The sequence below is a fragment of the Lonchura striata genome, chromosome 2, assembly GCF_050655825.1.
Source record: "Lonchura striata isolate lonStrDom1 chromosome 2, ASM5065582v1, whole genome shotgun sequence".
NCBI lineage: Eukaryota > Metazoa > Chordata > Aves > Passeriformes > Estrildidae > Lonchura > Lonchura striata.
In genome coordinates this window covers 73,486,437-73,498,692 of record NC_140704.1, presented here as the reverse complement: position 1 = coordinate 73,498,692, position 12,256 = coordinate 73,486,437, and the positions used below count along the sequence as shown (strand labels likewise).

Below are 12,256 nucleotides of genomic sequence, written 5' to 3'. Positions count from 1 at the left end.
ACACAGCCATAGGATTGTTTTTGCTTGAGGACCTGGTTACACTTGGTGGGTAATACAGAAGGACAGGGAACCAGTTCATGTACCTCAAGGGGATTTCACTTTGGGTGAGAATAGTCTGTAATGTTGAATTGCATATGTAACACTTGTTGCTGATGGCAATGCCAGTCCATGTTGGAAATAACATGAACAATGAGAATTAACTGCTCCCATTATATGAGTCATGGACCAAATGAACTCAATGCATATCTTGGGGGAATAATCAGTGACTACTGAAATAATACCTGTATTTGTATATAGTTGTTTATAAGTGTATATGTAAATAGTTAAAAGATATTAATTGGGACATGATATAGATGATATGGAATAAGGAGTGAATAAAGTCTTCAATGGGTGACCCAAAAAATGTGAATTGTATTCCACTATTCCTCTATGTCAGTCCATGCAGTTTGTGTTACTGTCCCATTAAGACCCAGGGATCAGAAAACTGCATTTGTCAATCCTAGACTGTTTCAGAGGAAATGTCCTAACAACTTTTTTGGTCACAGTTGCCATGGGCAATCCCTGTCCCTGCAGCTGGAAGAGGACTTTTTTTTTGGGACCTATGTTTTTGCTTCTGCCACTCAGGACAGTCATGCTGTGAAAACTGATCCTCTCCTCTTCCTCCATGAGTTACAGCTGCTGCCCCAGATCCAGCTGCCACATTGACAGAGCTGCCACCACTAGGAGAGACCCTGTCAAGTGGTATGGAGCAAATGATTCAGCAACATTTGACTGGTTTTGAACAGGAATAGTTCTTCAAGTTCTCCAGGTTTCCTTTGTTTTATCCTTGTTCCCCCTTTGCTGTTGTTTGGGGCAAGAGAGAGTTTTGTAATCACGGAGGTTCAGTTCTACTGTTCGGGGTTTTTTTATCTTTGCTCTCTCTCTATCACGTGGCTGGGAGAATGTATCTTCTTTTGCCATCCTGTCTTTGTTGCCTGGCTAATGTGGTCTTCTTCAAAAGTCTCCATATTGGGGGAGGGGCTTCTCTGCCATCTTGTTTACTTTGTTATTGGGGAGTCCATAGGATTCAGAACCTTTGTATCTAGTGGTTATTACTGTTATCTTGATTGTGGCTGGGTTTATTTTAGCAAACTTGCTTTTCAACTTATATCTTCTTGCATTTGTCTCTCTTTGTTGGTGACAGGGGAGTGGTTGAACTGAAAAAGAAGGTAGCTTGTTTCCCAAGCTCCACCCCATGAATTCACTTCTCAGGAAAAAGCATTCAGTTCTGGCCTCAGAGTTGAAAGCAACATCTATGTGGCAATCAAGGAACTGTAGAAACGCAGATCATAGCTACAAAATGCTGTTCCTAACTGTGAGCAAATCTACAGTTGTTAAAACTGTCCTAAAAGATATAGCAATAGCTGCACTATGCCTTGTTAGCTTGCACTTCTCTCTTCTATACTCTGTCACACAGTACAAAGTGGTGGCATAATTTTTTCAGGTTTCTCACCAAGCTGAGATAATTCAAAGGATAATTCCACTTCTCTAAGAAAACAAAAGCCATGATATAAAGATGCTGGTCTCCATCAATCTTTACAGCAAACCAGCTAAGCTGGCTTACATAGAAACGCAGACAATGAAGTCTGCTAACAGTGACAAGAATTTATAGAAGTCTAAAACAGGAAAACTTACTGCACAGTTACAATAGGTACATCTCCTGAACTGATCTATGTGGCTAATTTTGTTCATTCAAAGTCTCAGAACTTTATTATTACAGAAATTAATAGGAAAACACTACATTAAAAGAAAATCATCATTGGCTAATTCTTGCTAAAGGAATATGCATGTGCCCATCCTGAGTACATAGGAACAAAATTTTACAAGAAAATTTTATATGATCCTGCAACCATGTACACAATATTACTTATGAAAAAAAAAAAGCATATGACCAAAGTCAGTAGAAAAAAAATCATACTTTCTCATGACAGTCTTGAAACAAATAAAAGTGATTGACAAGGAGGGTTCATAATTATTTGAGGGACAAAACACCAGGCAGCTTTACTCAGAAAGTCAGTACTGAATTTAAAGTTACTTCCTGAAGCTGTACTCCTATACAAAGCTAAACAACTAAACATTTTGCAGATATCTTTTTATTCAGCCTTTATTCAACCTCTTTATTTTAATTATTAGTTTTATTTTATACTTGGCAGTAAAGATTTCAATAAACTGCATGGAGCTTACTAGTGATTAAATACAGTGTTAAAAAAGACATCTATAACATTATATTGGAAAATATATGTTCAATTTGCACTTTATTTTCCTAGTTCACTGTGATCTGGCTTTGTTAGAGTTTTTTCATTTTATAACTTGCATAAATGGGATTCACAAAATGCAGCAACTCAATTAATTTTCAAATATTTAATAAGCAACAGAGAAATATACATATTTCTCTGTCGAAGAAAAAAAAGTTCTTTAAGCACTAGCATTCAACTCTTTTCTTCTTGACTGTAGCCCAAAACTTCTCTACCATTCTCATCTGCTTTTCTTACAAAACTCATTTATTTTTCAACTGTGAAATGTGTCTACAATTTTCTATGTATCTTTCCTGAAAATACATTCCCGAATTAGATGACAGAATACCAAAAAGTTATAAAATCCACATAGATATCTAGGACTGCAGATCATCAGATCTTCATTTCTCAGTAATGTGAAAAAAAGAGTAAGAGCTCAGCTCAGAAAGGTACTTAAGAATTCCAAAAACATCACTTAGGCCTCTTGCAGAGGGAGATTTATCAGTCTACAAAAGTGAAGTTTAATTTGAGCATATCTTATTAGTTGCCCAAATCATCCTTCAATACTGAAGATCCTCCTTCTGAGTCTTAGAATGGGAAAACTCTGGGCTTCTTGGGTTTTACTTTTCAACATCTCAGATTTTGCTGAAGTCAGCTGATGTTTACAGTGCTTCCCAAATGTTTGCCTATGGGATTTTGTAGTGGCAGTCAAAAGAAAAAACATGTAGAAATCACAATGTTTTGGAATTACAGCACTTCCAGACAATGCCTTTTATTCTGCAGCACTGTTGTTTGATCACCAGCTTTGAGAGAGAACAAATAAGCAATCCAAAGCATGAATATTTTTGCTCAGGCAGTTAAAATATTTTTTAAAGGATGGGTTAATCTTTGAAACTTTAGTTCTAAGCACATTGTATCAGCAGAACACACATATTGGCACTACAGAATCAATGAGAAGCATACTTATTTTGCTGCTCCATTAAAAAACATGTCTGTTCCTTGTAGACAGTGGCTCTAAGACTAATGTTTCTCATCACTTAGTTTCTTATGTTTTCTCACTAACATTAAACAAAGCAGTAATTCTCTGCCAGTATTTGATAAGGCATTTCCATCTGTACATAAAATAGATTTTTGACATTTCAGTGGAGATATTTTCTTTGTGTTCCTTATTTCTGCCCACCATGACACTATTATATATATTGGTGGGTAGAATTTTCAGGACAATCCTCCACAACATTGACTGAAATCAGCACTGTAAGTTCCTGTTGTTTGACTATAGGATCACATCACTGTCAACAAGTTGAAATAAATAGGAAACTCAGGCTAAACACATTAGCAAGCAGAGCCTTCACTGACCATTTTGGTAGAAGTCAGCCCCAGAGACAGGCTTATTTCCCCACATTTATATTAAAATTAAACAACTACTCAGCACTGTGTTACATTTAAGAATATGTAGATGGCACTGTGTGTCACACAAGATTTCACAAGCTGCTTCCTCTCCCATGAAAAAGACTATGGGGCTGGATCCTTCCTGTCTAGCACACTAGGCTATTTTTAAATTATCACCCCTTGAAAAACAGAAAACTCACATTTAACTGTCTGCTATTAGAAAGTTAATAATGGGCTCATTTTAGCACATAAATCATATATTTCATAAGGCTTATTTTAATTTACAGCTTCTTAAATCTCCTAAGTATATGTAGTAGACCTATGCTCCCTGGACTGGATTACGTTTTTCACTAAGTCCCATTTATAATTTCCAGACAGGAAGTGTTAAATTAGATAAAGGCTATATTTATCCTTTAGGACAAAGAAACAGCAGGCTAGCTTTACACTCAATTACTATACAAAGAGTGTCTCTGTGATACCTAATAATTATATGGGAGTCAACCCATGTATACTATAACTCATCACAAAGTCTAGTCTCACTATCAGAAGTGAAAATTGAAAGCAGGAATAAACAATACAAACACATTTTAAAGTTCTTTATCATGTAGTATAGAAAGACTAATATGTAATATACAATAATGCACATTGCTATTCAAACAAGGTCATACCAATCTGTGATAGTGCTGCAATATTCCTAGGCAGCCACCATGCTCATTTTTACCTCCAATCATCCTTTGAGAGATTAGATAAAATATTCATCTCTTCATCATCTTGCAAAAGACGATATGCCGCACTAACATGGTGATTTTCAAGTACAGACCGGTCATTATATAGAATGGCTGAGTCTGACCTAGCATTTAAAAGAAAACATAGGAAAGGTTGGTTTTGTCCTGTCTAAAGAGACTCAGAAGTTTTTTTCCCTTTAATCAGCTACAGCAATTAAGTCTATAGAATAGATATGAGCATTTTAAGAGTTCTTGTAATACTATATTAATTGCTGTTACTCAGTAAAAGAAATCTAAAGAACATTGCAAAATTTATTTCACCAGATGAGACTCACCTAACTGCCTTGTTACATACCTGAAAACAAGTGCTGAAAGCTGTGTGAGATATGTAAACTTAGACTAGAACCATGAGTCGTTTTCCTAGCTCTCATAGATGTCTCAATGACATCAAAATCTGACTGTACCCAAGTAAGGAATTGCAAGATGTGACTCAACATTGTTTCCAGAACAGCAAACTGGCTGTAGGTGAGAAATAATTAATCTGATTTTTGACATCTATGTGCTAGACTATGCTATCTGGAAAGGCAATTGCCAGTGGGACAGAGTAGGACCAAAGGTACTGCATGCCTGATTTTAAGCCCCAGAACAGAAATCTGTGATTGATGAATGGGTAAACTGGTCTGAAGACAAAGAAGTTAACAGCACCAGAGGGTGAATATGTTTAGTTACAGTTCTCACTCATATCTGCTTCACAGAAAGCAGTGTATGTTTTCATCCTCTGACACTTCACAACATCTGATGTTCAATGTTAGGAAAATTAAATTACGACAATCCTTCCTTGAATATTTTTACAAGTATTTGCCTGTATGTATAAAGTTGTAAGAAGAGTAGTGTGGCTTCACCCAGAATAGAGACAGAGACTTCTTTCTACATTCCCAGTCTTTACTGTATTTATGTGTGCTTTATCCTGGAAACCATTATTGATGCACAGCACGATTCAGCTAAAAAAAACTACAGACATCTATTTTAATTACAGACATGTCATCTAATTTAATTACAATGCATCTTAAAAATGCCCCAAGTGTGCATTGTAAGCTGAGGACAGTTAGAAATTTTGGCATTTCTACCAGTGTACTTCTGTTCTCAAATGATACACAGACATTGGATGTTCAATAATCACTGAAACTAGAAACTTCATAATCTTTGTACACTTCTGAATTTTGCTGCCATCTTCATCTTATTTTCCTCTCTTCCACCAACCCAAAAGCTTTATAAAATACACAGGTCCAGTCTAGTTTGTGATCAGTTAATTATGCACTAGCAATTTATGATGCTTTTAAAAAGTATTTCCCTGATTAGGCAGTGGTAAGCATATCCCCTTGCTGCAGGTGGGGTTTTCCACTAAAGTGAAAATAGTATGTGTAGTGTTCATGTTCACTGATGAATGCAACAAACATGGTTGAATGCTGATATTGTTTGAATCCTCAAATTCAACAGGAAGAAAACCTGAAAAATTACAATATCTCCTTCAAGACTTTATCTTTGTAAAAACACATCACTCTATACAGCCTTTTGTCTGTGAAAACTTTACATGGAAATATTTTTGGAACTTTCTTTTTCCTGGTTATTAATATGAAACAATGCTCTGGAATTTAGAATACACACATTCCATTGTGAATGTCTGAACAATAGAAAATTAAATGCAACCTGAGAAAGTTAACTTTCCTCCTGTAACACTTGAAAGCAGAAGTTCCTGCACTTTTCTAAAGTGGCTGTGCTGTTATTCTCCAAAGATTTTTCCCTTTATTTCCTGACCCTTCATCATGATTTACAGTTGCCTCACCTTGTCTGGATGTGAAAATTGTTGGTGGTTCCAGTGTGTTCATAGTCATGTATGGCAGCTGCAAAAATCATAGCGAAGATCTCCAGCTCTGTCAGCCAGTGCTGAAAAGAGATTACAGTACAATCAGGTAAGTTGTCCTTTTCTCAGGCTTTTGTCTTCTAAGGAAAGTTATTTATCCTCTGTTGACAGTCAGTGTTGCATGTCATTACCTTTCCCCTGAAGTCTGCCAGCTGTTTTAAAGCAAATTTCTCTGGCTGATACATAAAAGCCAAAACAGTGTTCATCCTGAACCTTCATCTAAATAAATTGAACTTCAGCAAAATTGTTTCAGGGGCTAATAAGGTTTAAGGCAGAGTAAGGGGAACTGTGCCCTTCTGAAAGAGCAATGTTTCAAGAAGAGAAACGAGGAAAACTCAAGAAAATCAAGGTTCATCAAGGGGAAATTAATATATATGCAGGTAAACACATACCACAAGTGTATGTATTTTCAGTTCAGTTTATTTGCATAGCAGAAACTCAGATACAGAAGAATATCACTATTTTCCAGAAAATTAAAAATATTTGTCAATCACTGAATCATGAAGAGAACAAGAAAGATAACCTCAAAAGATGTACATCTTGTTACTTATTTATAATTTTTAAAAACACTTTAAAAAGCCTGGAAATTTGTGGAATTTTTCCTAATTCCCTAGTCAAAGGCTTATGTTACAATGCTTAAGTCACTTTTGCCTTAGATTTATAAGTTATTCAGGTGGTTTTAATAATTTTTATCTGAGTCAAATTATTTAATTGTCTTGTTATCCATTGAAAAGGGGGAAAAGGAGTCAGAGGTTTTAGATACCATAGATGTTGTAAATATTTGTATGAAATGCTGAAACGTATTGCATTTAGAAGAAGACTTTACCACAGTGACTGCCAAATACTTCTGTAACACCTCACTGTCAACCTGCAAATGTTTTGACAGGCATTTATATACAAACTGCCTTTTAATTCAAGGCCCAGCAAAGGCACTAAGACATCCAGAATCTATTCTAGACATCTAGAGCTCAGAGGCCACCACTAGTATGAAAAGCATGTGCAAAAAAGCAGAGCTAACACTGGGACTCTGCACACAGCAACCTGTCTAGCTCTTTATCTGTGTTTCACAGTCATCTCTGCATAATCAGTGAAGAATGGAGCAAGTCCCAGTATTAAAGATCCCCTTACATTAAATACATAGTTTGGTTTTGGGGGGTTCTTTCGGGTTTGGTTTTTTATTTCTTTTTAGTCTTCTACATTCTCTCTCTCAGAGGAAAAAAGTCCAAATTTCTCCATCGCTTACTCATGTATTTTCATGTCCTTCTATTTTTCTCTCTTTAAACACTTTCCTTGCTTTATTGCACTCAGAGACACCATAGGAAATCCCATTCAGCACTGTGCATCACAGGCTAGAACGAAATAGGAGTCGTTCACTCACATCTGAATTGTTGTTAAATGACTAACAGATCAAGAAGTAGCAAGATGGAAAAATAGGAAGTTCTGAACTACTAGGCTGGTCAGCTATATTTGGGCAGTGTTGTAATCCAGTAATCTTTTGGAGCATGAAAACTGCCCTTCTTCTATGGTTTGAGGGGAAAAAGGGAATCCATTTCCACCCCACCAGAATACAATTCACATTACTCAACATTGCACCTGTTCCTACTGACCACAGCTTGCAGTGCACTTTCAGTAGCTAATAGTCCTAAAAGCAACAGTGACCAATTTACTATCTCACAGGTGGTTTTGAGTAGGTAACTGTATTACCTGCAATTCTGACCTAAGTCCTTTTTACTTCAGTGTTGTGTGTTTTGCTTTGAATGCATCTTTGCTCCCTGTTCTCCCTAATCCCTATCCTTCCCCAGTTGCTAAATTTCCCAAGCCCTTCCCTAACCTCCTCCCTTCCAAGTTGTCAATCCTCCCTATCCCTACGCGTTTCTCCAGAGAGTTCTGTGTCTGTCCTGTTGCCCTTGACAGCCCATTCATTACTTTGTATTATTTCCCTCCTGTTTTCCCTGATAGGCTCATAAGCTATTTGCCCCACCTTACATTCCTCCCTTACCACATCCTCGTTGGTTCACTTTCCTACACAGCTACTCCTGAGCTGCTGTATAAAAACTTCTGTTCACTCCCACTCCCCCCACCTCCCCCAGTCTCGTTTGGGAGCCCATTTTGTTCTACTCCAAGACCCGTGTCATCGCTGTCTGTCCCTGCACTGGACTGGCCGATAACTGGGAATTGCAGAGCTCGCAGGAGGACGGTCGCGCTCCTGCCGCAGCCGCCCAGCACGCCTCGCCCGGTGCGCTGCAACACTTCTGGCACAATCAGAAGCAAGTGATACAAGTTCCATAAGGATCAGCCGATCTGAATCAGCTCTTGAGACAGATAGCACCCAACTCCTTCCAGATCCGCTTCTGATAAACAGTAGCATTTATTGCTCCAATTGCAGTGTGACTGCAATTCACAAATGCATTCTACATTCAACACAGGAAACTTGAGATGTTAACAGGAGGCTGTGGAGTGTGTGACTCCTCAAGGAAGATCATCCAGTTCTGGTTTCAGAATTGAAAGCAACACCTGTGTGGCAATCAAGGAACTGTAGAAATGCAGATCATGTGTACAAAACATTGTTCCCAAGTGTGAGCAACTCTACAGTTGTTGAAACTAGCCTAAAATACTTAGCAAGTGCTGCACTATGCCTTATTAGCTTGTACCTCTTTGTCCTATACTCCATCACCCAGTAGACACTAGTGGAAGCATTTTTTTGGGTTTGTTATTGAGCTGCACAGAAAAAGGTATCACCAGCATACAAGTATCAGCACAAGTGTCACAGACAGACAATTTTTATAGTGATTTTTTATAGCTGATCAAAGGTGCTCATTCCTGAGAGACAGTGTTAGAATTTGGTTGGGCTGAGGCACGTGGTTTTTCCTTACCTTTTTTTTTCAATAGTTCCAGATACAGAGTTTGTAATAATTGGGGAGTGTTCAAGAAGGCCTGAGCTGCGTAAGAGCCTCAACATCTGCTGACCTGGGTTTGTGTGTCTGTTTTGCAATACAAAGACTCCATGACCGTGCAACTGCACACTGGTAAGTGAAAGGACCTCTGAGAAATGAAGTGCAATAGAACAGAATTACATGTATTCAAGTACCAGCCCCAAACAGAGCAATCACTGAATGGCCATGGTATAACAGGACATAATTGCTAAGCATTTAACAGATTAACCTCCTTTTCACTGTCACCTTTGCCTCTACACTTCTGCCAATGCAAGAGCAAGGGCAAATTAGATACATGGAAAAAAGTGAGGCAAATAATGTGTGGAAAAGATTGGCTCCCAGAATCAGACTAAAGATAATTCCTTTTTCTGGCTGCAGCAGTAACCAGGAGAAAGAAGAATAGATCCTTTGAACTTTCCTTGCTATTTATTCTCCCCAACCATGTAGACCTGCAACTTAATGAGCCTCCAGCTAAATCCAAACTGCAAAGGAATCACTTCACTCTGGAATCTGTCTTCCTTCAATTTCTCTAGTCCATCCTCAAATGTATTTCTGCTGTTTGTCTTGAGAGCCACTGTGGGAACTAAGTTTTTTTAAGCCCTCTGTCTATTCCTGGCATTGTTATCAGACTTCAGCTGTCTGTAGGTTTTGGTGCAAGCTAATCCAGATATTTTTGCTGTAGAGAAATGGATGGAGATCAGCATTTCCAGTTCCCAGCACTTGTTATGCTCAGATAAGTGGAATGAATTATCATTTGGATGTACTGTCTCCCTACCTTAAATTAAGAAGAAAGCTCAGACAATGCAATTCGTCAAATTAGGTTAAATGAATTCCAGTAAATGTGTGTTGGCAGATTCACACAGAAGATCTGTGGCAGAGTGAAAAACCAAGCTTGGCTTTCTCATTCATCCTCTCATACATCCTAACATAACTTTTAAAAGAATTATCAACAATGTCACGCTCTGTTCATAAATAATCCAAAGTATCTACCTTTATTAGTCCAGCTATATCAAATTAAGTGTGTCTAGAGTGTAAACAGGTTGTACTGTGGATAACCATTAACTCATTAATAAGCAGAAACTCTTGTAAACTCACTATATATTCAGGATGCCAAGTCTTTTACTTACCACAGTGCCTGTCTTGAAAAGGAGGTAATGGACTGTCTGTGAGACATCTGCAGCATGCATTAGGTTGTGATAAGGATTTTTGTGTTTACTGTAGCCAACCTCCAGAGCTTCAACAAAAGACACCAAGGCAGATATGGGAATCTAAATAAAGCAGCACAGATTTAAAGAAAGGAAAAAAAACCCACCCAAAAAAAACCCCCATCACCAAACAAACAAACAAAAAAACCCCAACCCCCCCCCCCCCCCCAGTTTTAATGGCTAGCATTCAGACCAGGAGTATTTTGATAACAGGTTATGGCAGCATCTCTCTGGCCACAGAAAGCAATGCACAACTTTCCCAGGCATTGCCCTGGGGAAGGCTGTGAGAAGATCAAAGGAAAGAATGATAAACAATTCTGATCTTCACTTGCTGTACCTGTTGTTGTGAACATATGGAATATGTTATGGAGATTTGTTTACCAAAGGGTGGTTTCTTAATTGGCCAATGGTGATGGTGCTTAGATTGAAGGACCAATTGGGTTCATCTGTATCGTGACTGTCTGTAAGGTTTCTTAATAAGTATAGTATAATAAAAGTGATTGGCCAGCCTTCTGAGAAGCATGGAGTCAATGCTAATTATCACTCCTTTGCAGATGCCATGTTATGACAATAGGTTCTCAAAGAGTCATCTGTACTTTACAGACAAACAAAATGCTAGAACTTTTGAAATAGTCACTCGAGAGAGAAAATTAATTCAGGTTACTACTTCAAATTGTTTTTTCCATCCATAATTACATTACATGTGAATCCTTCTCACAAATAAATACACAGAAATAAGTATATTATGAAATTTTGTCTGGAGCCCACATAGAGTATCAAAAGTAACAGCAACCACTGGATTGATTGCCAGGGAGAAATATTTCCAAATAGATTGCAAGCAACTACCTGTTATCTTCACAATCCACTGGAATCTATCTCTGCTTTACTACTCACAGTTAGGACTTTCTAATGAAACACATGATCTAGCAAATCTTAGATAGTCTCAGAGGACTATAGTTTATCAGACCTCTGGGTTTTTCATAGCAAAATCCAACCTGCCCATCCTATGGGATTGCCATGTTTTTCTGACTTCAAGAGTAACTGCAATTACCTGACAAAATGCAATTCAGGGGATTTGTAGAAAGGAGACTATGCAGGTGGTAATGTATATAACTGACAACATGGGTTGTCCAGTTCCATCTGCTCAGACAGCAAACACATTAAATGATAAGATTTCCATATAAAAGATCATTGCTCCTCTTAGGTACATACAAACAGAGGATGCAGATTTAAGCAGACATCTTGATGTCTCATCAGGCATACGTAGTTCCTGAAAAATTATGGTATCTAGGCATCTGTAAACTCTTTCCAGCTGAAGTGAGTGGGAAACCCTGGGAAATGGAAATGTCAACAGTGGAAGAGATGGCAGAGTATCTGTGTGGGGTGAGTGGTCAAGAAACAGATGGCAATGTTTCCTCTTCAAAGTTGGAGGAAACCTCTGTAACAATTACAAAATTATAGAATAGTTTGGGATGGAAGGGACTTTTAAAAGTCGCCTAGTCAACCTGCTCTGCAATGAACAGGGACATGTTCAACTAGACCAGTTTTCTCAGTGTCCAGTCTGATCTTGGGTGGTAGGGATGGGGCACCTACCACCTCTCTGGGCAACATTTTCCAGTTTTTCACCACTCTCACTATAAGAAAATCTTCCTTATATCTAGTTCAAATCTATCCTATTTTAGTTTAAAATCATTAGCCCTTGTCCTACTGCTAAAAAGTTTCCCCCCATTTTTCTTGTAGGTCCCCATCAAGTACCAGAAGGCTGCAATGAACAATCCACAGAATCTTCTCTTCTTCAGGCTTAAAAGCA

The 12,256-nt window shown here is 38.0% G+C and overlaps 1 protein-coding gene across 1 annotated transcript in view; it reads right to left on the bottom strand.

The window, feature by feature from the left end:
• The window catches only part of PDE1C (phosphodiesterase 1C), a 188,381-nt gene that overhangs the window by 51,197 nt on the left and 124,928 nt on the right, over positions 1-12,256 (bottom strand). Inside the window, exons 7-9 of the mRNA XM_021540500.4 lie at positions 10,369-10,509; positions 6,231-6,331; positions 4,384-4,512 (exon numbers count right to left, since the gene is read on the bottom strand). Coding sequence (XP_021396175.3) covers positions 4,384-4,512; positions 6,231-6,331; positions 10,369-10,509 — 371 coding nt within the window. The remainder of the gene's footprint in view (positions 1-4,383; positions 4,513-6,230; positions 6,332-10,368; positions 10,510-12,256) is intronic.